This window comes from Anticarsia gemmatalis, chromosome 2 (genome assembly GCF_050436995.1).
Source record: "Anticarsia gemmatalis isolate Benzon Research Colony breed Stoneville strain chromosome 2, ilAntGemm2 primary, whole genome shotgun sequence".
NCBI classification, from domain to species: domain Eukaryota; kingdom Metazoa; phylum Arthropoda; class Insecta; order Lepidoptera; family Erebidae; genus Anticarsia; species Anticarsia gemmatalis.
The window spans coordinates 13,350,184-13,377,266 of record NC_134746.1 but is presented as its reverse complement, the minus strand read 5'-3'; the positions used below and the strand labels follow the sequence as shown (position 1 = coordinate 13,377,266).

The following is a 27,083-nucleotide window of genomic DNA, read 5'->3' as shown; positions in this document are numbered from 1 at the left end:
TATGGGTGGCAATAGATAAATGTCGGTGTTGCAATGTTTTGATATATATATGTACTCGTAAATGGTCGTAAGTTTTATACTATAATTATGATATAAATAAGAGAAATATGATAGAATCTCGGGACAGCTAGCCGCCGCGCCCGCCGCATCGTATTGTGATTATGTTGTAACAAATACTTAGATGTAAGATAGAGTAAGGCATTATTTTAATATCATTCATTTAATGTTCTATTATTATATTAATGATGATAAATAAAAAGTATTATAAAATTCCCTTGTTTTATTTATACCAAACATTTATTTAGCCCTTGGTTTCTGCTATTTGTAACCGACAACACTGTTTGGCCTTTGAAAAGTTATATGCGCTGAAGGTACCTAACTTTTTTTTTTTTTTTTTTTATAAAAGTCTTATAGGCGACAATAATACTGACTTTTCTACGCAAGCGCCCATTATTTTTTTCCTTTCATAGCATTAGCATTGCTTCAGGAGTTATAATAAAAAGGATAGCGAGTTATTCGAAATAAAACAATTGTAAACCAAAATATTTCTATATTATTCCAACAGTAACACTACGCGGTGCCCGACGGTGACATTATTGCTAAAATTTGGCACTTCGCAACTCAAGACTAACAGGAGGCACTTGTAATATAATCTAAACATAATTACGTATAAATAACAAATACGGTACAGTCTATATCAGCCATACTTTACATAACATTTAGGAAATACCGCTCTTGGCCAGCATGGTGGACTCAAAGCCTAACCCCGGCCTCATTCCGGGAGGAAATCTTTGCCCAGCAGTGAGACATTAGTGGGTTACATTATTTATTTAGGAAACAGAAATAACATTATATTTATTAACCCCATTTTTATATTATATTTATGAAACCAAATACGTATGTAGCAACCCTTACCAATTTACCTGTATCAATCAAGAAATATGGTGATTAATAAAACTGGAGGCTCTGCAGATTCATAAAATATTCATAATATATGTCACTTTATGAATATTTGTTAAGAAGTCAAATACAATAATTTTTGTTCAAATCTTCACAATATCTCAGGTAAAGTATGGCTGTCCTATACATTTTATATACACATACATTTATTGAACACAGCGTTTACTTCATGCAACTTAAAACATATCACAATAATAGTTTAACTTTTACAAATCAGTCGTTAATTCGGACATACATTCGACTGTTAAATTAACAACGAGACTTCACCACCTACGAAAAAGCACCAGATAGGTTATCTTGCACATAAATAGAAATAGGAAGAAATATTAAACAAGTCATCTAAGTTTTTAATCCGATGGTGGAAAGTCTTTAAATTCAGTAAAATAATTTAAAATGGTCGAAAACTATTCACACATTATTATTGCACATTAAATATTTATACCATGCAACAGCTTGCAACACTACAATTCCATTGTGATAGTGTGACAAGACCAAAAAATTCGCTCCCAACTAAATACAAATTTGATCAAATAATAATAAGTCTTTTACAATTAATGATATGAAAACTATAAAGCTATATCTAAAATATTTATTTTATGTACAAATAAAAAAATACTACGTTTTATTTGTCATTTAGCGACCGTTTTTATAAGTAATGACGTTGCGTTGTGGATGATTTACAATTTTATTGTCACTACAAGATATCAAGAATAGGAAGAATTTATCACAGAATCTTATTAAGCGAGGTTTTTAGACATTGTTTGTAGTTTCCCAAAATAAACTCTACATCATCGCCATTTCATTAAAAAAACATCACTTCATATTTCATATTATTCACTGGGTATGAAACGACTTCTGAAATGGAAGACTTTTACATCCATTTGTCGCCCCAAAGTTCATAATATAGACTACAGTATAAGCGAACTTTACCATTCAATTACATTCCAATACTCGCTTTTAGCCTCAATTAGCACCTAACAATTACACTAAAACATCAGAAAAACTACAAACAAAATCTCAACACACCCAATGTGACAAAACCAAGTCATACATTTACCATTTTTACCATAAAATATCGTCAAAATGGCACAATAAAGTCGGAAAATGCTTTAAGCAGACGCCCGCGAAGTCCCGTACAAAATCGCTCCGTCGCGGACGCCCGCGCGGGGACCCGAACCCGCGCACGGGTACCGGCGGTGCCTTGAACTAATAACACTGCGTAATAATATCCCCGCGACGGGCAATGTTGTGGTCCCACGGAAACCGTCCGCGTGCACATATGTATTATATCTTCGTGGAACGGGAGCCTGTCGCGGGCGTCCGCTTCACGCAGTTTCAGGCCTCAGACTTGCAGACACCCTCCCAACACAACGTCTAAACTAAAGCCTCTATCACTTTATAATCTGTTCCTGTGAGTCGCTGGGCGTCGTGACGTTATGACAGCAAGTTATCTGAGGACTGCGCTCCCGACTCTCCACGCGTTTCTGTTCCTCCTCCTTACAGCAACTGGTACTTGCCTCATGGACCACTACTGTAGTTTCACTCTTTTTACAACACTTCTCTTCGGGAGGAGGCTCCTGCTTCTTCTTGCAGCACCCTTGACGCTCAGTGCGGAGTAGTTGGACATCTTCTACGCTAGGACTGTCCTCTTTCTCACTCTCGTGGTGGCAGTGTGATGTGGAAGCTTGCATTTTCTTCACTCGGGCCACTTTTGAAGGACATTTTTTAGCTCCGTAGAAGCAGGTAGCGTTTTGTTCGCTGCTGCCATCTTGTGACGTGGCGGGGAAGTAGTGCGAGGGCTGGATGCACGTGCGTGTCTGACAGATGAAGAAGTCTGACTCTGAACTCATGGACGAGTCGAGGAGCGGCGGCGTTGTGTTCTCCGCTGTAGAAAAAAAGAAATTGGTTAATTGATGTGAAGATTGGATTTAGAGTTCCCATTTACTGGTATTGTTTGTGTATAAATTAAGATAGTTTCGCTTTTTACAATACATCAATTCAGAAATTAATCTATCTATCCATAAGACCATAATATAATTCGACTTAACAATAGACTACGACTAGTTACTCAATTAGCATCTCAAATAAATTAGTATTAAGACAATGCAGGACACATTTAAAAAAAAAAACTATTTCTATACCCCAAGAGCGTGCAAATAAACTAGGGCATTCTAACTACTAGTGAAGTAGTGACATAACAGGCATATCCACGTGTTCTAACTATACTACAAACAACTACAATAACACTATTATTACCTCACAATGTTCTATTGTAATTGTACCAACCCGTGGCTAAAGGAATGCCAAACAATTTCACATCAAATAATAAAATAAGTATCATAAATATTTATGCAGGTGTGCTCCATTGATATACTAATTAACGTAATTACTATTAATTAATATCATAGTGTAGTGACAGTGAGTTTACGTATAGAGGCAATGGTATCTGTAACTAAAATAACGTTGTATTTGGGAAATTTGATAACAAAAAAAATATTGAAATGACTTCTTTGTCATCTCCTCATTTTATATCAAGATTACTGCCTAGAGGACGTGTTGATATTAAACGCTGATGAAACATTTTCCGATATAATATAATAATTTTCCGATACATTTTACTCTATTCAAAATAAATGCAAAACATATTAGTCTACCTTCAAAGCACTATGCTTTACAAACAGTGTGCAAATGTACTGCATGCCTAATCTGCTAATTTAAAAGTTAAATGTAATTGGAACGGTGACTTTACCATACTATTATTTTCTAGTAAACTCAATTACCAACTGAAATGATCTATTAATTCACTTTCGCCTTACTTACTTTCGTTATTCGTTAATACCTACATATATTCTTAGCCTTTAATTCCTAATAGATTAAATACTTCTATGTATCCAGCGCTAGCGCATACTTTATGCATTTGTGCGACTCAATAAGATAATTACGAGTGAATTGTGTCGTGCTATAAAAATATATCTTTAACTTAACTAGGTACTACATATAATAGAAAATACTGCCTACTAACTAGTGACATCTAGAGAACTAAACAATTTGCGTGAATTACAAAAAATCTCAAATCTAAAAATACAAAACTAAATGAACGAACAAAAAATATCACATGAAGGATCAAATAAAATAGGATTAGGATAGGATGACACATTAAACAACAGAGAGAATAAAAAAGCTGTTGAATTTCAACGCCTACAAATGTAAAGCAAAAAAAACCTCTAAAACGACATCTAGCGACAACAATAGTCAACAAATTACATTAATATCTCCTGGGCCGATAGTTTTGATGGCGATGATCAACGCACGCATCTAACTGATGCAGCTGCGGCGTGTTCGGGGCCATTCGTCTATGCTCGTAAGAGTTCGGTTTTGTCAACATGTTAGGCCTCCTGCTGTCGTACTGGGTGCCTTCAGAATTCGCTTCGTATGGGGGCATTTGTGCCGCGTGTTCGAACTTGTAAGGGTCTGGTGATAGCCGGGTCTCTCGCTGCTGTAATTCTACTGCGTCCATTTGCTTGCATAGTTTGCCTTCGCACTCCTCCCAGCTGCATTTCTCTCTGTTGCAACGGTCTTGGGAAAGGAAGGGTTAGGTTGGGAATGTTAGTTACATTATAGAAAGATGCTAACTAAAGTTGGACAGATATTAATTGCTGAGATTTGGTGGATGTGTTGACACATCCACATTGATGTTATTGGCGGTTTCAATAAGCTATTGGTAAACAAAGCTTTTATGACAGATGCTTTCCACGGTTAGTTATTATAGAAACTACCATTCATTTCCTAAAGACCCAACTATACTAACCTATTTGTAACTAAATATAGTATAAACTGAGACACCTTTCTTTCATTTTTATCAAAATATTATTTACTTCCAATGTCAAATGTACGTCATTATTCTGGACCAAGGGGAAACATCTGTTTCCACCAAAAGAGCAAGTTAATACTTTCTTAAAATAATTGATATTCTTCATTTAAGAAAACAATATTTTTTCACCTGCGAAAACATTATCTTTCCTTATTTACAATTACCGTAAATTATATTTGATTAAACAAATTTGTTCAAAAACGTGATCTTTTAGAACACGTTTTGACAAATATTTTTTAGGTACGAACGAATTTTATAATAGTGAACTATTCTCTAAACTAAATTCATCAAAATAAATCCTAAAAATAGATTTTTCACACTCCTCAAGCTAAGAAATAAAAGAATTTGAAGCACACATCATTTACATGTGTCTGAATATAGTAACAAACCGTTTATAAATACAAAAGACGCAGGCATGGGGTGTGAGTGACGGAAAGGTACGCGCACTTCTCTTACACACGTCTCTTGTATTCATATTACACTTTCTACGTGGTGGCTTGTTGCTATCTTCACACGTATAGTGTTAAACGGCGCGGCGCCTACTATACCGATAATTATCGCGATGAATGAAGTTGATTAGAAGATAACTTACACACTTCAATAGGCTTATCAGTTCGCACTATACTGATTAGTATCGTAAAAATCTACATTATTATCTAATATCACATTTAATTTAAACGCAATTAATGTGAAGGAAAACTTGATGGCAAAAGAAAATGTTGAAGAGTTCTTTAGACAGCGAGGCGTTTGGGAACGATGTTTTGTTTCCAATCCTAACTTCATTGAAGTAGTATTATTTAGTTCTAACTCTACATATTTTGATAGAAAATGCTGCTGGTTCAAATAATAGGCATATCATTAAGTAAGTATCTCACAAGTGAAAAGTCCTCTATCAAACGCCTAACATTCGCTGTCTATATAAACGTAAAATATAGCTACCGTCAAATAACTCAAATAATTTCGCTCCATCATAATGAACTATTTTTAAGCCCGATAGGAAAGAATAATAATAATATAATAATAACTTTTTATTTGTTGTGTATTTAGAATTCCTAGATGTGACGGCCCGGGCTATCAAGCTTCGGTTGCTTTATTGGTAGAACAGTCAATCGAGAGCCTTCTGTACTTAGTCTACGTTTAGTATGCTAAAACACCTTGTGTTCAAGATGGTTGCTTATACTAAGGTACTTATATACTATGGGGGACTTACCTGTGTCATCACACTCAGGCGTGCAGATAACGACTCTCTTCGTGCTGAAGCACTGCATCTGTAGGCGTGTCAACTTAGTGCCGAATAGGAAGTAACCTGGAAATCAAATATAATAAATTTATTTATTAATTACTAACGCGACGGCGCGGCGGCGTGGGCGTGAAAAGATTTCTAGTAGAAAAAAGTATTCTATTTGTGAATCTAGGTCTGTTTCAGTAGAAAATCTAAGAAGATTTATACAAACTTTCACCCACCATTTTATACCCTTAGGGGTGATTTAGAAAAATCTACCAAGAAGAGTCTACCATGTGACGTCTTTATCATGAAATCTACCAGGAAAATTCTACCATTTGACGTCATCGTCATCAAATCTGCCAGGAAAATTCTACCATTCGACGACATCTACATAAAATCTACCCGGAAAATTCTACCATATGACGTCCTCTTCATAAAATACACCTGGAAAATTCTACCATTTGACGTCCTACGTGACGTCTTCATCATGAAATCTACCAGTAAAATTCTACCATTTGACGTCCTACGTGACGTCTTCATCATGAAATCTACCAGTAAAATTCTACCATTTGACGTCATCGTCATCAAATCTGCCAGGAAAATTCTACCATGTGACGTCCTCTTCAATAAATCTGCCAGGAAAATTCTACCATTCGACGACCTCTTCATCAAATCTACCCGGAAAATTCTACCATGTGACGCCTTCGTCATCAAATCGACCAGGAAAATTCTACCATTCGACGATCTCTGCATAAAATCTACCCGGAAAATTCTACGATGTGACGTCTTTATCATGAAATCTACCCGAAAAATTCTACCATACGTAGTCAAAGTTGTTCAAGCCGCATGAGAGGCCTTTGACACGAGTGTTATCTCAATTGAGAACAACCGAGACCGACTTTTACGTGCCCTCCGAAGCACGGAGACGCTCAGTTCAAATACCACAATGCGGTCCCCCATGTATAGAATGACCGCGCCGACGGTTGCTTAACTCACAGATCGTTTACCGGCCGGTGAGCACAACTGGCTCTGAGCGCCTCAAAGGGTCGCAGTGGTTGGTATACTAACCTAACATCATGCCGAACACGACGGCGAGCAGCAGATGTACATTGTACACCATGACGGCCAACATCAGCAGGTAGCCCACCACGTTGTGCACCAGGAACACCATGGACTGATGCGTGTTCACCAACGCACTGCACATGAACACAAAAAAATATGATTATAAAAATGAGCAAGTTAGAATTATTAAGTTAAAATAGGGTATAACTTTATTTTATGTTTTTTTTTATGTCCTCCTAGCCGATATACGGCTACGGCGGTCAGTTTCATTGAACCTGGCCATCTGTGCAGGACTTTGTTTATAGTGTCCAAGTGTGTGCACAATACACAAGTACACTCTCTATTCCATCACTCTCATAGTTTGGTGGGACGGATAACCGACACGACCAGTGAGAGGTCAGGCGCAGGACCGACGGCTTTACGTGCTCTCCGAGGCACGGAAGTCTTCGACCCTTCCTAACTCCGGGCAATCTCTAGGAAATTCTTAACAGAAAATCTCAGAAAAGACTTTTTGGCCCGACCCAGGATTCGAACCCGAGACCTCTCGCACCGCAGTCACATATACTACCGACCGCGCCACAGAGGCAGTTTAACTAATCAGTGGTAAGACCAAGTATTCTTTTAAAACTTAACGTCTAGCGAAAAAGTCGTTTTCAAGGTCTTTTAAACATAACCACGCTATTTTTATTAGGCTTAAAAAATGGCTTATAGACAATCGAAATCCTAGGTAATAACTTATTCTAGCGACTACTGTGGGTTTGTCTTTGTTTCTTTTTTAAAACGTCCCAATCATGAAATTTAATCAGTCGAGATAATGGGCTATCCAACTCACCAGGGGCGTAGCTACCGCCGTATATGCCGTATCAATTATACGGGGCCCCCGGGCCACGGGGGCCCCCAAAAGTGTGTAAGGAAAAAGAACTAATAATTATTATTATATTTTTTATTATTATTTAATAATATTTTTTGTTTGTGAAAAATCTTTACCCCCAAACAATATAAGGGCCCCCAAACATTTTTTTATACGGGGCCCCGCCAATGCACGCTACGCCACTGCAACTCACCGTACTCTAAGCGAAGCCCACCGGCTAACTTGACCGCTACTCGCATTGCGACTCGTCGTCGGCTCCATGATACTGCCCTGCTCCCTGCAAACCATTTTTTAATGTAAACAACATCTTTAAAACACATAGTGGGATGTTAGAGCCATGTCTTATATAGAAAACGTCTTTCGATTGTAATATAGCAAAGATGGAACAAAGAAAGTGGGTTTCATAGGAATTTTGGTAACATTAAACATATTCATTCAACATATTTATTAGATGATTCAAGATGTTTGCCATTCTTATAATAGGAACACTAGAACAAAAACAAATTACAATAAGTCTTTTGCCAAGCTAATGAAGCTAATTATCTAAATCTAATCGCAATTTTCTTCGACATCTAAAATTTTCACGGTAATTTTTTACCTTATATTCGTAATGATTAGAACGAAAATATTTTAAAATGGAGTTTCCATTTGTGTCATGTCATGCATTTTAACAACCTTATTGGCCTTTGCTGATTTCGACGAACGTGACAAAACGGGTTCTACAAGTCCCGGAATAATGTTAACAAAAAGTGGTTTTCTTTTTGGAAATAAGTGCAGTTGTTTGCATAATGTTATCAACACATAACAATTTTAAAATCTAGATAATTTTTGAGTGTTCGCAATAGAAAGTTAACAGTTAGTTAGACGATCGCGAGACTTTTGTTTTTAGAATATAAGAAACTAGCTTTTACCCGCAACTTCGTCCGCCATCTTAATTTTCCCATTATGCGTCATTTTCCCGGGGTAAAAAGTAGCCTATGTCCTTCCTACTTAACACTTACGGCCTTAACACTACCTTTCGCTACAAAATTAATTATTTATTTTATGTATTTATTAAGTATGTATTTTAAATATATTATTTGTGTATCATTTATATATATATGTATGTTTATATTACTCTTTTATATACGTATATGTCAATATTTATATATTCACTATCTACACTCAATTGTACTGCCCTCCTTCATTCAACTGCTTTTATATCTCTCCATCCAATGGTTGCCTGGAAGAGATTGCCACTGTGCGATAAGGCCGCCAATTGTACTTTTATTTTAAGTTTATTTTAAGTTTGTTCGTGTTTCCTTTATGTACAATAAAGAGTTTTTCATTAATTTTCATTCATTCATTCATAACATCTCCATACCAAATTTGATGCAAATTGGTTCAGTAGTTTAGGCGTGATTGAGTAACAGACAGACAGAGTTACTTTCGCATTAATAATATTGAGTATGGATAGATTAACTTTATATCATAGGTACAATATAATAATACATAACATGATGGTATAAAGATACAATGAATACAAAGATTAATAGTTTATTTGTAGTATTTAATCATACCATAAAACAAATAATCTAGTTTTACAATAACCATTGTATTTTCGATGAAATCGTATCATAATACTAATAAAATATTATCTTGTAAGTATGTACCATTATAAAATACAATTCATACCATCATAAAATCGACCTAAAACGAGCAAAAAATGCAGTCAAACTTCTAAAACATTTTTGTATGGGACAATGTAAAATTACGATTTGCTTTTAAAAGAAATAAGCAGAAAACTGGATCTGGGCTTTTAAAGAAGCCTGTTTTCTGCGAACTAAATTTACTAAAAGGCCGAATACGTAGACAAATATTTATTTGTTATGGATAATGGTCGTCCTAGTGTCAAAACTGTTCAAACTACCTGAAAGCCGTCTTTTTAAATGACACAGATCGAGACCATTCATCGAAATACGGAGACCCTCATAAACTACTAAACGGCCAACCTAAAGTTTAATTCAATTAATCGTTTATCTATTACTAGCTGACCCGCGTAACTTCGCATGCACATAAGCGAGATGGGTAATAAATTTCTCCGTTTTAGAAACATTTTTCGTGCTACTTCGCTCCTAATGGTCGTAGCGTGCTGTTATATAGCCTAAAGCCTTCCTCGCTAAATAGCCTATCCAACAGTAAAAAAAAAACCAAGTAGCACCAGTAACTCCTGAGATTAGCGCGTTCAAACAAACAAACAAACTCTTCAGCTTTATAATACTAGTATAGATAATATATATTTAGTCAGTGTCTGGCTGTAAGCGGCTAAAAAAAAACAAATAGGTAACTACACTATCTTTTATTACAATGTAAAACGATTATCTTACATCCGATAGTTACGCATAACCGACTATATTATTTCACGCTCAATATCGCAATTATCACATCCTTGTTTAACATTTCTTGTAAATAAACTCTTAATACAATAAGAATAAGGTGTAAAATGTCTATTGTAAAGTCTTGAACAAATATTGCGGATATTACAAAAACGATTTGATTATGTAGTCTTAGAATTAAGTACGTATGTCGGTTTAGGATCGTCTAAGGCCCAGCGCAGACAGACCGGAATAATCCTCGCGCGGTCTCGAGCATTTTCTTTACGGCTCGCGGATGCTCGAACATGCTCGCGACTGATCGAGCCTGCGCGAGGAAAACTTTCTAGGTTACCATTCTTCATTAAACAGGCCAGTTTTCGTGAAAATTCGTCAACGATGGTAGACTGGGCCATGATTATAATTGCTCTTTTGAGTGAAGAAGAATAAAAATGACGTTCTCTCTCTTTAAACTCAGTAACAACATTGGAATTTTTCGTACGATGCTCGCGCGTCCTCGAGTATGCGCGGGGGCACCCGCGCATCCTCGAGGACGCGCGAGCATTTTTTGTCAGGTTCAAGCAATTATGTTCAAGCAAAATTACTTTATTTTAATTAATTTAAAGTTGATTTTCAAGTGCGTTAAAAAAATCCTCTCCGCTGCGCTGACCCTTAACGGTACTATTCATGAAAATAGGCATTATAGGTCAAGTTATATAAGTCTCCCAATTCACTGAAAGAAAGTTAATATCAACAAGCACTTTTCACAATCTTTCTGAATATTATCTCTTGTTCTCGTGACAACTCTAATTGACAAATATTTATTTCCCGAAATTTCGACAAATTAGATACATCGCGAAAATGATTTCCATAAATAGATTTCGTCGATAAACCTTTAAATTTTTAAGCCTCTATGACCCGCTTGTATAATGATTTGTGTACAAGTCGTGATAGTTCGAAAACGTTAACGATAATTGAATCTAGCGTTTGCACGAAAATAATATTATACGTATAATCTGACCTAAGATGCTTAGATTTAGATTTACGAAAGCCTATTTACATTCTTAAGATGCACACATAATAATACACCTTTTTCCCACAGGAGGAGGCAGAGACCAAAGAATGCTACCTGGTGCAATCCTTACAAACTTCCCTTGCCTCACTCACATCCATACATATTCAATACATACGAACAAATTGAACATAATAGGTTCAAAGAATGTCCTTAATTTTATGCCCACGTGTTCTACAATTTCCCAATTAGCAGTTACCAATATAAAACAATTACCTCGTTGAGACCCATAGACTGTGTGGGAGGATAATTGGAACAAACTCCACATGGTTCACGTCCGTTAGTAAAAGGCGAATACAATGTAATACAAATTATGTTTTATCGGTATTACTATGTACAATGTACATACATAATAATTAAGTACTGCATCTGATCTGACACCGATCTTTGATTTATAGGCTATATACTATGACTGTAGTTAATTGGCCTACAGTAATGAATTGGATGCAGTATGGGTGACTATCAAGAATTAATTATTACATACTAAATTATTGAATAGACTTGAATTGTTGAAAGATGCTTATGCTTCGTTCGTGTGCAAAGTAAATTACATCGACTTAATAATAAATTTTGAAATTACAACTAAGCTCATATTATTATCTAACTCCATGCTTACAAACAGATTTGGCAGGAAAGAGGGGATCTTTTGCCTAGAAATGGGACACATAAAGAGATAATAAAAAAAACATCTTAATTGCTTAAAAATTGGTTGACCGTTTAGGCCACGAAAGCGTACCAAATATAATAGAAAATAAAGTATCTGTATTGAGTAATATAAAAGTTATTAGTGTGCTTAAAAATTGCACCAATTTGCACCAACTTCCTTATATAAACAGTCGACCTATCGTGAACTTTTCAAGGTGACTAATTACTGCACAGATAAGAACGTAACACAATACATAAGCGGTAGTTAGGTACAAATTGGCAACTGTTGCCTGCTTGCCGGCAACGTCGGCGAGTGTTGCCGAGACATTGACACCGATTCCTTTCACCACAACTATGTTAATCGTTGTACGTTCATAGACCAATAATTATAAGTAGGGCTGTTTAGCTTGTGGTTTAACTTAAGATATGTTAAACTAGCCGACCCGCGCAACTTCGCTTGCGTCACATAAGAGAGAATGGGTCACAATTTTCCCCGTTTTTGTAACACTTTTTACTCATACTCTGCTCCTATTGGTCGTAGCGTGATGATATATAGCATACAGCGTTCCTTGATAAATGGGCTATCTAACACTGAAATAATTTTTCAAATCGGACCCGTAGTTCCTGAGATTAGCGCGTTCAAACAAACAAACAAACTCTTCAGCTTTATAATATTAATATAGATTAGTATAGATGAGAAACTGCGCTAAGTTGGAAAATGGATGTTAGCGTTCAGTGTGGCACTGAAGAGAAAATGTACAAGGAAAAGATTGAATGAGAGTGAAAGCACAGTTTCTAGAAGACTTGATTGATTATGGGGATTGATTGCTTCTAGTCTGAAGTCGTTGCACTAGCCTTTATGCAAAGGGAAGCTTAATTGTCCGTATTTATGCAAAAAGAAACTACACACCAAATGTGTAGTTTGGAGATATCAGACAAAGAGCAGTTGCAGTTCGTTCTGCTTTTTGCAAAACCTATTTCTGAGGCGAAAATCGTGTCGTTCTTTTTGTAAAAGGGTTTAGACCGCTTTATTCCAGACAGTATTGTGCTCAAAAGTAAACATTGAAATGTCGTGTGGATACAGTCTGCATAAATACGGACAATTTAAGTAACAATTGCAGTCATGGCAGAATTGCATCAGACAAACACTAGGTTATAGCAGTAAAACAAAACACGAACGTTCCCAAAAGTTGGATACAGATCAAAAAGCTTGTCATTGACTGAAACACGAATAACATTTCTGAACTTTACGCAGTACAGTTCTACTCCGAGAAAACTATAATAGCAACTGAAATTATGTACACCATAACACTTAATTTTAAAGAAAGCATGATTGTCGCCACGTTATTCGTTATTTCAACTTAACAAGACGGTAAATAGTTGAAACTTTGTTGATCTACAGCTGCTACGTTGAGTGACGCGTGCAGATCTTTGCGCACGACACTACAGTGCCGTGTGCCAAAACACCCTCCGACGACAGCTGTTCAGCCAAAAATGTCAAAATATTGCGAAAAAAGACCATAGGGCTTAAAAACTAGCTTCTTTTTAAGAGCAGTGCAAAATTTCTGCTCTTAGATGTAAAATTAGAAACCCACCTACAGGATTCGTGTCAAAAATATAAATAGAATGCTGCCTTTTCAATTCTACTTTGATAAACGTTCTTAGATCGGGATAAGCCTGGAAGAATTTGTCTAGTTGATTATTTTGAGTGGTTTCAGTCACGGTGAGTATCTATGTTTATCCTGAAGTTTGTTTAACTTTCAGATAATAATAAAATAGTATTAAATCATTCAGTAGGAAAATACAACTCTATTGCATCAGACAAACTCAGTTCTATCAATATTCAAAGTTGAAACTGAGAGCCTCGTATTCAATACCAAACCATAAGATATGGAATACTTTGTTCTCATGCCATTTCGATAAAAATATCAGTGGTTGCACACATTTTTGCGATACATATATTATCATATCACTTTTACCTACAAACTGTCACTACTGTCATATACATACTACTGTCACACATATAAACATGCAGGCAAGAATCTAGTTCAATGTTACCGACAACAATGTGGATTTAATATAGTTTTTCACATTGAAACAATGGCGGACAACACTATTGTGATCTTAGCCGTTGTTCAGTTGTTCTAATTCAAAGCCTATTGTCATAGTAGGCTGGACTTATTGAGAACATTCCAGCAGCCACTGAACGGAGCCAATGGACCTGGATAAAGAATGTAAATAAACATACTGGGGTTTGTTACATTCGTAATTGAAATAGCCTACTTATGTCATTGTGGTGCTTGCGCTTGTAAAATGCAACACGTAATTCTAACATATACTGTGCATAAGCCCTCAAGAGAATTCTATTCTTTATAGCTATCGTACTAAGAAAAGTGGTGAAGGTCTGATAAGTTATACAGTTTTCACTTACGTACAGTTTCGGTACTCGTTTACAGTTTCAAAATTGATTGAAATTGACAAAACACTAAAACTAATCAGAGCTTACGCGACGTCGATTAGTAAGACAACTAAGGGTAACCACTATTGAAAAATTACGATATACAAAAGTGATACTATATATAACCATTAGCGTGATGATAATATACAGCGATTACATTGGGGACCAAGTACTTTAAATATTGCACGTTAGTTCGAATATGTTTCGAGTACAATTCTATACCGTATTCGCAATTCAGTTCGACAGGAATATATTAAGTAATAAATAACAGCTAACAGTGTGTGAACTAATAACTAATATAATATTATCTGATCTTTTGTCTTACAGCAAGGTTTTTCAGCAAAGGACATGTAGTCACGTACATCCATTTTATGGTGTACAATATATAATAGCAGAAAAGTGGTACACCATTTACATGTAGGTACTACATTTTATTATTACGAGAGAGGTATATACCTAATAACCGTTCAACTCAGTCTTAGGCAAGAGAGTGCTAAATTCTAGGCACTTCCTGTCTTTTTTTATATTATGTGGGAGTCTTAATCAAAATTATATCACTTGATATAAAAATAAAGAAAATAAAACATAGTGAAGAAGCCTTATAATAATATGTTTCAGATTTAAAATGGTGCACTCAAAGCCTAAACCTTTCGACCAACAACACAAGAGTGTAGAAATTATACATCATAATACAGTGTCTCCAATGTCTTTTCGAAGATATGTATCAATGTCATATCACTCGCTTTAACGATGTAATATCGTAATTAACACTTGCATGCCTCAAAATTGTTTTACCGATTTCTTAAGGGCATGAAAAGTACCCTGCCCGCAGTTAGCCTGGTGGACTAAAGGCCTAACGCTTTCCACTTTCGAGAGGAGACACTTGCCCAGCAACCACGAGTAAAAAAAAGTGTATAACAATGGCTAAAAAAAGTGGTATATCTGTATTAGAAGGCGTTTTAAAATGGCAATAGACAAAATCTACTGCTAATATAGTTTCACAATATAACTTACCGATCACATAGCAGATTCCTCCTCTCGTCCGACCTGTAAGGGTAGAGTTTCTTGTGAGCAGCCCGCTGCACCTTGGCCAGGTAGACCTGCAGAAACACATACTATCATTAATTGCGAAGCCAATGCTTCGGCAAGAAGTATAACCGATGCAAGGGTATTTGTAATAAAGATTTGCATTTTCTAAAGTAGTAACAGTAGAAAAGATTATTTCCCATTTTAGAAAACTACCTGCACGTGACTTTCAAATTTGGTCTAGGTCTATCGTAGGTCCTAAAAACTTAACCAGAAGCAGGTCTTAGTTGTTGTTAATAGTTACTTCCTTAAGTTAATTACAATCCATTTGGATCAAAGTGTGTATCAAATCATTCGCTACCCACTCAAGTGGTCAAGGGTTCAAAATGTACATAGATAAATTTTCAATGTCATGTATGTATTGAAAATTATTATCATTTGCTGAAAAGGTAAAGGAAAACATTAAAAAAAGCCACCTTAGGGTTCTTTAAACAATGCTTGAAGAAATAAGTGGAATATCCCAAACCGTACTAGGCGAGCAGGGTGGACAAGTCTTAAAGTTCTAAGTGGAAAGAGATTCTTTCTCGAGGAGGGCCTTACATGTGTAATTGTTTAACATAGCCACATGAACGATGTATTTCTATGACAAATCCTTTTGGACAATGCCGCTTTATTATGCTTATTACATGAATAGATTAGTATTTAAAGTGATTGTTTAAATATCAGTCAATGACACGTGCTCGGTGCAACTGGAGCACACAATGACATATTTTCTAATCGTATCAATTAAGTTACATCATAATTATTAAATAATATTACACAAGACTTCGAAGGACGTCTGATTGATACACGTGGAAACGCAAGAACGCGAAATTCCATTGATGGAGTCGCGAGTCCGCAATACGCAAATCTGACCAAGACTTTGAATCGCCGGATCGGATTTGCAAATTCTACTGCTACTAAAGATGCAAAAGTTTCTACGGTGGATGTATGTATGTTTGTTATTCTTTCACCAAAAAACTATTAAACGAATTTCAATGAAATTTTGATACAAAGATAGCTTCAGGTAATGTTGGAATACACTCTCATGTATTGCAACATTACCAGTAATTATCTTTGCGATCTTGAATTGCAAGTTCAATAGTAATTTCTGTCTGTCTTAGAGAATCCTAGATCTAGCCATCCGTTTGAACAGAACATAAGAAGATATAATTTACACATTTCAACCTTTTTCTAAGACCGAAAGATAAAATACTGTAATTGAATGCTACCCCGCACGTGGAACATGGATGCATCTTGTACGATATGTTTTGATAACTGATGTGAATGTACTCATTGTGACTGTGTTCTTCCCATACATATTACATCACGACAGATACGCTTAGTGCGAGCCTGTTATAATGTGCTGATCTAAAACTTAATTAATAATTATTTCTATAAGGAAAAGGATATAGGTATGTGTTTATTTCCTATATTCCGTTCAAATGTTGTCTTTCTTTTTATCTTACTAGTAAATGCGAAAGTTTGTTAGTCTATCACGACAAAATGACTGAACGGATATTGATGAAAATTGCCAGTGTTGTAGCTTATGTACTAGAATAATACATAGGCTACATATTTAGTCATCAGACAGGATCGCGGGCAAAGGTTAGTATACAATTTAGTCAAGATGACATCTTTAACTTAGCTACTTTTGAGTTGAACATTTAAAATGTGAGAACTTTAACTAGACTTGACGATCAGAAAAAACAAATATGAAAGAAACATTTCATCCAATTAAACTTAACCTTGTGAACCCGATGCAGCAGGTCACGTTGCCCGAACAAAAACAGGAACAACTCAATTACGTATAAAGGAACGCGACCACAAAATGCAGCCCCGCCAAGATTGGAACAATTTCGTTCAATTTTGAAGAAAATTGCAACCCATCCACCAAATAGGTAATGAAATACGTAAGAAGGAAATTAAATTTTACTTACTTTATTGAGCTCTAGCCTCCAGGTTAAGATAATCTTAAAGTTTTGTGTTATAAAGTCTATAAAGTGAGATAAACATTCGCGACCGCGATATCTCTCGATAAGGTCATTAGCGGACCACCCCGGTTTAAACACTTAATTTACCTAAAAAACTTTTACACAAACCTACCTTTTGAAACACCCTATTCATAAATAAAAACCGCATCAAAATCCGTTGCGTAGTTTTAAACATTTAAGCATATATAAATACAGACATAGGGACAGACGCCAGAAGCGACATTGTATTATATATTATACTACGTAGTGATTTAGTAAGAAAATAAAATTTCTTTTACCTTAGAGCCTTCGAAAAGTAGAGCAACAAAGAACAGCACTATCCAAGTGAGGGCGAAGGCCCAGCGAGTGTTGATCTCCAAGCCGGAGAACAGGAACTCGCCGAGGTCGTAACCAAACCACATCCACATGTGCATCTTGACGACCCTCGCTGCTCACTCCTGGAAGAAAAAGGAACATTTAGACACAATATTTGAAGACCTTTTTAGGGTTATATACCCAAAAGGTAAAACGGGAACCCTATTTCTAAGACTTGGACTTCTGTCTATCACTAAGCTGTATCTCATAAACCGTAATAGTTAGACAGTTGATATAATCACAGGTGATATTTTCTGTTGGCGATATAACAACAGATAGAACAGAAAATAAACAGATTTTTCTTATTAACATTACACCCAATACACAAATATTCTCACTTGGCTTTAAAATATTCGATTCACAATGCCGAGCACCTGGTATATGGAACTTTCGTTCTGACTTCTGACTCAACCTATCTCGACAAGGTCATTTAATATGAAGTGTATAGAAGGAAATAGTCGTAGTTCTGTTGGTGGGTTTAACCAAACCAAAAAAAAACAGTAATATTGTAGAATCAACCTGTGTCTAAAATGCCAGCAATGGTTTGATATAATAGCCTCTTCTTGTATAACCTATGTAAATATGTATACCATATTTTGAGCTAATAAATGATTTGAATTGTTTATCTACTGTTATAATTTGGAATATTCAAAGTTCCTCGTGTAACCTATTATTCCCATTCTTATATATTTCGTAATATTATACTCCACTTGCTTAAATAACCAGTAATGTAATACATCGTAAAAATTCGTCGCACGAAAGTGAAAGTGCTCAAAACGTGGTAAACGCGTGGTCAAAGACTCTGATTATAATAACTGAATAAAGAAAACTATAGTTAGTATGAATTAAACAAGTGACTAAATAACGAATATTTGAACCTCTCATTTGACCCTCCAAAATGGTCTGTAGTGGCAAAACATAGTCCTGACAAGATGAAAGTCTAGGCCTAAGTGATTTGAACTCAATAGTATCAATATACTCAACTTAACCTTGCTTTAAAGTAAGAGGGGAACAAGCTTGAAGACAAAATAAAAATCGACATTTGGAGAAACACTACTTCGAATTTGTGTGCAAGTAGCGATTTCCCTTGAATTCCTCACCTCTAGATTACATTATATAATCTTAGAATTTTTCGTGAATCATCACACGTTTAGGTACTTCGACGTTTAACAACATTAAGGTTGTCTTTGATCTGAATGAACAAAATTTTCTCACCACAACACGAACCCATTCACAAAACTATTCCATTGAATAACGAATAAGAATTCATGAATAGAACATTCTTTATATGTTATTTCAAAGATTACAGCATTAGGTGGAAAGAGAGCAATAGAAATACTTAATCCAATAGTATGAATGTATGATACAATACAATCGGAAGAAATTATGAGGATGTATGTTTGTTCCTAGTTTTCGCAAAAACTTATAACCTAATTTTGATGGATTCTGGCACACGGGCAGTTTGTGACCCAGATGCACATTTAGGATACTTTTTATCTCGATATTTCTTTTTTCCCACTTGGAAGGTTGAGTCGAACAAGTGAGTAGAGAGCCTTTAATGCAAAGTTCGCGGCTGGCAGTGGTATACAAAATTAATTTTAGTACATCAGTGACCTGCAGACTTATGCAGCTGACGGTGGGTAAAGGCTCTCTTTCTTTAATCAAGTAAGGAAATACAGTGTATCGCACTAATAATACAATAGTGCTGAAACTCAAAATATAACTTTTATCAAAATCAAAGAGTATATAGTTTATTGCTCCCTGATTTGGGTACAAAAGAAAATGCTCTTTATGTTTTAGTAATCAAAATCAAAATCAAATCATTTGTTCATTTAGGTCAAATATTGACACTTATGATAGTCGTTACAATTACTGAATCTACCACTAGCTCGGAAAGGGGGTAGAGCCTAATGAGAAGAGCTAGCGAGAAACTCACGGCCACTCTTTTCAATCGCCAAAAGTTTTACAATGTGGTTGATACAATAATTGATCATGCGAGGAGCTGCCAACAATCAGCAATATAGACTAAACGTCAACTAAGTTAAATGAATATAGCTAGGTTATTTATTAGTCTCTGATCATACCGTATGTTGGGAGCACCTAATAATGAAATAGAAGAGATCATTTTATTACTACTAGTTGTTGTGTCGATGTATTTTGAGTTACACTATTGTATTGTTAGTGCGATATAATATGATTATAAGATGACTTGAACAAATATTATCTGGTATATTTACAGTTGTGTGTGATTGTTAATAGTTAGGTACCGGCCTAATTATCTAATTAAAAACCACGATAAAGCTCCGGCGGTTTTAACTAGATATTACTTGTTTTGTGGCTATCAACCGCAAAATTAACTTACCTAACAAGCTGGTAGCAAGCGGATAATTTAATAAAAAGTTCACTTTTTTATATTCAATTATTATAAATGTACCTATACAAACATTTGGATTGTTACTCTTTTACGCAAAAACTATTAGGTAAGGTAATTAGAATTTGATGAAATTTAACTGATGCATAGTTTACAACATGGATTATTTTTATACGGGGAATATTCCTGCAGTCTAAATCGCAGACAGATTTCTGGAATCCAGAAATTATGATTCTAGGAACTTGTTAGTTTTTCTAGAATTCGCTTTGAGTTTCATAGTCAGAATATACACAAAATAGGATTAGGTTTCTCCCAAAAAATAGCAACTATGAAATGTTGAAAACGGTCAGTGTTTTGTATAAAAGTAATGAATCATTGCAAAATTGCACATGCAGTGATAATTTGAAACAATTATGTGTTTCGCAGTGCATACAGTCTGTGACTTTGTGCACATAGTGTTATCTGCTTTACATTATGTCTGGTATATAGCATACGTATATGGTGAGTCTGATACACTATGTCAAGTATAATGGACCAACAAAGAAATGACGTTTACGCTTAAAGGGAGCAGGGAATAAAAAATCGCGCACTAACTATGTATTTAGTTTGTTATTATAAGAATGCATAATGGTTTTATATAATTTTGATTACTTCTACATTTTCTGTCAAAAATATATAAAAATTATTTCTTCAAATAAGTTATGATATGATAGAAAAAAAACTGTCGTTATACATAGGTACTTGAAAATTCATTCAAATTAAATTGTCTGCTATTTTTAAGACAATTTATTAATTTGACTTATATATCATTTAGAAGCAATTAATATGACCTTCTTGTCTAAGGCTTCAAATGTCAACAATTGTTGGTAAAATTCATTCAACTCTGTAAAACCATATCCCTTAGTTAAATACCTCAATATTTATACTGCCGAAATGCTTAAATGTTATTAAATCTACTGAAACATCGAGTTTATTGTTTTGTCACAAAACTGGTCAAAATATCGGATTTTGAACAACTGCAAATCGGAAATGTTATATCAGTTTTATGGTGTGGTAAAGAGGTTCTTACACTTATATTGACTAAATTACCATCAGATATGACAATACATGGATTACGAACTAAACTATCAAATCTAAACTACGATTTGAAAGAATGCGACTCACAATATTTTTAAAGAATCAAAATGGTTCTACACAATTCACATTCCTCGATCTATTTGATTAGGAAGGTATATTTTTATGCTTTAAAGTTTAAATCTAATAGACATTAAATCAAAGATAAGAGTATTCGTTTGTCGTAAGAAATAGATTAATTGCCTTCATAATAACTATAAAAGAAAGTAAGTACAGTTAATTAGCAATTATTAACTTTTACATAATAATAGAACGATGGGATGGTTGAATGGAAACACGTTATGTTACTTCTAATTTTAGATAACCAATTCAGTTATGTATTATATGCGTAAAACGTGAGTGCAATACATTCTTGAATAAACTGCATTGTCGAAAGGACGAAGGCCAATGACACTATCATAAGACACGGTCTATAATAATGACCCATGAAAACATAACTAAAGGGTTTTTTACCATTTTTTTTATTTGACTGTCGGGGTTCGATTTCCACACGGAGCAATTATTTGTGCGATCCGCAAATAATTGTTCCGGGTCTGGTTGTCTTTAAGTCCGTTGTTTGTATGTTTGTACAAGTCCCCGAGACACAAGAGCAATTCTTAGAGCGGGAGGTGTAAAAAATTTAAATAAAAAAATACCTTCTTACAAGTGCCCTATAAATTTAATTAGAAAAATAAACTTACACGCTTACCGCAATTAAGTGTAACAAATCCAGATGGCACTATAATCACTAAAACCGCACAAACAAAGTAACCCTACAGTACAAGGGCTAGACTCCGAATAGGCACTATCCGAACGCGCCTGTGCCTACACTAATGTGTTATTGTAAACATTATGAAACAATGGCGCCAATGTATAAAACATGGCCGAACGAATTTATTTTTCGTACAATATTTAAGGCATTGTATGATGGCTTAGATTAGAACATGTATGACTTTGTTTTGGATAAGATGTAATAGTTTTAACTGTATTGCTATTGTATTAGTTGATTGTTGATAAAATTATCGTTCGTACTAGTGGCCTTAGGCACCCTCATTAGACATGTCTCTAAATCTTTAACTAATATACTTAAGTATATTAAAATATCAAGTAAAGCGCCAATAACCATAATTTTTGATGAATTTAATATTGTGTTGAAACTGCAATCATCATCAGATATGTTTTTTAAAACAAAGTCCTCCGCCGCGTTTGCTCTGTCCGCCATAATTTCGAAAACTGCCGTACCTACAGATTTTCAAACGACTAATAACAATGGAAGGAACTAATAAGGGAAGTGTTTAATTTATTAAGGTTTTCTGTTATTTGGTATCATAACGGTGCTGGTTGATTTAGACATCGATAGAAACTACTTATAGCATATTGCGTTCGAGTTACAACTTCGGCAAGACAATGTCTCTTGGATCACTCATCGTTTTCAAAGAGTTGAACGACCTTCCCGACCTCTGGATGAGGATCAGATCTTAGATCTTATTTCATGAAATTTCGACAGCTTCCAAACAATAACTGTCACTTATCTAGGAGTTAAGATATCAGAATAACCTGTGATACTGGCCGTAATGCATATATCTTTCAAGCAGATATATCTTCCTCGTAAAATAGATCGCATAGATCTTAACACTATTGATGCATGTAGTTTACTTTTTAATGATATAGTTGATTGTTAATATTGGCCCTTTTTCAACAACCTCCATTGTCAGCGAGCGATGACTCATGCGCTGATGTGTGTTTATAATAGTACGCTACCAAATAATATTTTGATAATACAACACTATAATGATGTCATCGATACGGGAATATTTTATAATAAGATCTAGGTACTTGGGTCCAATGTAGATCTCATATAATTATTTAAAACTAGCTTTTACCCGCGACTTGGTCCGCCACCTGAATTTTCCCATGGGAATGCGTTATTTCTCCGGGGTTAAAAGTAGCCTATCGCCTTTCGCGGGTATCAAAATATCTCCATACCAAATTTCATGCACATTGTTTTAGTAGTTTAAGCTTGACTAAGTAACAGACGGAGTTACTTTCGCATTTATAATATTAAATTAATAATTATAAGTACGGATTCTCCTTTAGTCCCCTATTTTAATCCGTAATTATTGTCTTTCTATTTGTCAAAGCAATATGGTATACAGAAAGAATTGGTTAATCGATAAAACGCCAGAAAACTTATTAACGCCGACAACGACTCATCAATTGAATAATTAGGTAATCTTATGTTTTTCCGTCTGCAGTTTAGGTCAAGGAAAATCGCCAAAAAACTAGTCAATTACGATCAATATCTTTCCGCCTGGTGACATGATTACAATCTAATTATATAGCGAAAGTGTTTCCATAAGAGATCGATTTAGATTTTTAAAGATAATGCTTTTAAATATAGATAATATTTAAAACCTATGTCGCGATTGTAATTAATTGAAGGCCGAGGAGATTTAAATCTAAATCTATATACCTACCTATATAAAAATTTATTGCTGTTCGTTAGTCTCGCTAAAACTCGTGAACGGCTGGACCGATTTGGCTAATTTTGGTCTTGAATTATTTGTGGAAGTCCAGAGAAGGTGTCAAAGATGAATAATATTGAAAATGCACGGTATTAAATAAAAACAAGAAAGCGTGAGCGGAACTGCGTGGGTCTGCTAGTAGATATTATAATGGAGAATGTTAACAAATTTGGATTATTAGCTCTCCATATTCTCTGTTAAAAATAAAAAATACTAGTGAAAGAATTACTTTGATACGTCAATTAGTTTCCGATTTATAAGCAAAACAAGTTGTAACCGCGCGAGTCGGTGTGACGTCATTGTACATTACGCTAAGTCTGGCTCACATAGTGTTTTTTAATAATATTTACTATTATTACACTTTAAATGTAATAAGCAGACGAAAACACAACAAAATACTGCATAAGCTATTACATCTACGGCTGGAGACTTGATATTAAGCGGGACGCGGCCCGCGCGGCATGGTGTAGTATGACGTCACGCTGTTAGCGGGACTCGATATTTTTTGAAACTTTGAATGCTTGTAAAATCAAAACTACTTGGTATTTTTGACTGAAACAAAAACTAGTTTGCATGTACATGTACAGGCTTTACTGAGTCAAAATTTCAAGCGATTTGGCATACCTAGTAACATTCTCCATTGTGTACATTAGGTAGTAACAAGTAGGCAGAAATCTTCAAGTCAAAGGTCAAAGCATCAGTACGTAAACCAAAATAAACAAAATTATGTTATGTCTCAAAGTAAGCGTATCAATGTTGGCCGAATTTAGTCGTTAGTTATATGCTGATTACTCGATAATCTTTGTGCGAAGAACGAAAAAAACTTGAATAAAAGTAGTTAAAAGATATCCGTTCGCATTAGAAATTTTATTCATATTAACGACTGCTAAAAAATTGTTAATACGGTTAAGGAAGGTAAATCAGGCGATATGCTTGTATTACGAGGTAGGAAAGCAAAGTTCAAGGCAAAGTTAAGTTATTTAAGACTGCCTCCGAAGTGCAGTGGTTTAGGTCACCACACCGCTACCATTGCGTCAGGGGGTCGTGAGTTCAATTCCCACACGGAACAATAAATTATTTGTGCGATCCACAAATAATTGTTTCGGGTCTGGTTGTACTTTGCGTCCCTTGTGTGTATGTTTGTAAAAGTCCCCGCGACACAAGAGCAATTCTAGGTGTGGGAGGTGTCTTTAAAAAAAAAAGTAACGGGGATGGTAGACGGCTTTCAGCCAGTCAGGTGCAATGCATATGGGGATGTCTTGGTATACAGTAAGGGATAAATGTCCTACGATATGTGTCAGCAACACGTCAAGTAAGGCATTATCTCCGTGACATAAACGACATTTTTGACGGCATTGGCGAAGGGAATATAGTATCATTGCACCCGATGTTATTAGCGATACGTGTCGCAGGACACTTGTCCCCGATTGAACTTTAGCTTTAAGTGACAACACCAGAAACTTCCATTTACACAAACAACAAATAAAGTCGCAATGTACTGATTTGATTTAATTTTACCTTACATCTCAGTACTTAGACAGAGACACATTATTTACTACACAACAAGCAATGATTTAAAACAGTTTGTAAAGATATTGAGATAACATAATTAGGTCACTATAAACAGTTTAATGGCAATACTTTGCATTTCAGGTAGAATTTTTACATTCAAAGTTCTGTAGTATTTGGGTGAAAGAGTAACAAACATCCATACATACATACATTCTCACAAAATTTTGCATTTATAATATTAGTAGGATTAAAGACCAATCTTGATCATGGATCGTACCCTTGTTAGTTGCAAACTAGTTTAGTTTAAAATTCTTCTTTAAAGATTTGCAAAGAATAAAGATCTGATACATAAATATATATTTTTTTATATTGTGTTATTTCTATTGAAACATAATATTGTTATTGTATAAATAAGTCTTGTACATAAACCCTGATAACATGATTAGTTGTTTGTTTTTGATTAGTCACTGTAACAGCCAGCAGTAGATTAAATTTAATTATATTAAGTCTATGAGAATATTAAGGAATGTTTTTCAATGTTATGATATTACAAATACTGATTTGTTCTTATCAGGTCAAATATTAGCAGTTTTCAAAGGTCTACATAGTTTCTACTTTGCAAACCTTTGATGATGATTTTAACAATGCACAAGATACTGTCAATTTATATTTATAAGTATGTATTTAGAAGTATATAAGTATGTTTATCAGTTATTTGGTTACCATAGTATGAGCTCTGCTTAGTTTGGAATCAAATGACTGTTGTGTGAGTCCAATGTGAGTTGTCCAATGATATTTTTATTACTATTATTTATTAATGTGGAAGAAAATTAAGGAATACCCTTGCTCATTCTAGGATGAGATACTTGCAGAGCATTGGGACAGATAAGGGTTGATTACTATTTATTAATTAGGAAGGTACCTAGTCAATTTATAATGAATGATTTTATTATTTTGTACTTCTGTATACCAAAGTGCCACTTTATAGAATGGCAAATTATGTAATTATGTTCATTTAAAGCCCTATATAGTCATGTAAATAATATGAAATAACAAAGTGGTACCAGCAAAGCTAGTTTTTTTATAATAATCAAATGCAATTTTACCTACACTATATTTAATACTTAAGCTCATTAACTCATAATATGTTAATTTTAGCACTTTCAAGTAGTTTACGCACTTATAATGAATAAAATTATAACTATTCACAGCCCGAGGTCACTCCCGATACAACACACAAATCTTACTTTACTATTTCTAGTAAAATTACACTTACCTTAGAATGCAAGCCACTTGATACTCTTCAGTTCGTTATCATCCATATATTTGTTTACCATCCGCCCTCCAGATATCACAAACCAACCTCGTTATCACACATTTTATTGATAAATTAGAAAGTAAATAGTACAATTCACTTGATTCTGATAAAACAGGCCTACTTTTAAACCATTGATAACTTCTCACACACGCGGTATTGTCACTAGTAACTCATGTTTTAGTTTTATTTCCTGGTATTGTTACACTAGGAGCATGAATTCTAATAATATTTCTTGCGACTTTTTTGTAAACAAAAATCTCGTCGATCCCATTCAAACGAGGATCCAATAATGAGTAAATGACAGATGTCAAACTTT

General features: G+C 34.9%; 1 protein-coding gene across 2 annotated transcripts; it reads right to left on the bottom strand.

The window, feature by feature from the left end:
• Window positions 1–530: 530 nt before the first annotated feature.
• On the bottom strand, window positions 531–27,055 carry LOC142985506 (uncharacterized). 2 transcript variants are annotated; one of them, XM_076133721.1, is made up of 7 exons: window positions 26,726–27,055; window positions 17,853–18,011; window positions 15,530–15,630; window positions 8,183–8,266; window positions 7,125–7,252; window positions 6,042–6,137; window positions 531–2,845 (listed from the first exon to the last, which is right to left on the bottom strand). In XM_076133721.1, exons 2-7 carry the CDS (start codon window positions 17,985–17,987, stop codon window positions 2,352–2,354), a joined length of 1,038 nt encoding a protein of 345 aa, XP_075989836.1. In that variant the 5' UTR covers window positions 17,988–18,011; window positions 26,726–27,055; the 3' UTR covers window positions 531–2,351. The 2 variants fall into 2 exon arrangements, with proteins under 2 accessions (XP_075989836.1, XP_075989845.1); XM_076133730.1 differs by having other exon boundaries at window positions 15,530–15,615.
• Between the last annotated feature and the right edge of the window lie 28 nt (window positions 27,056–27,083).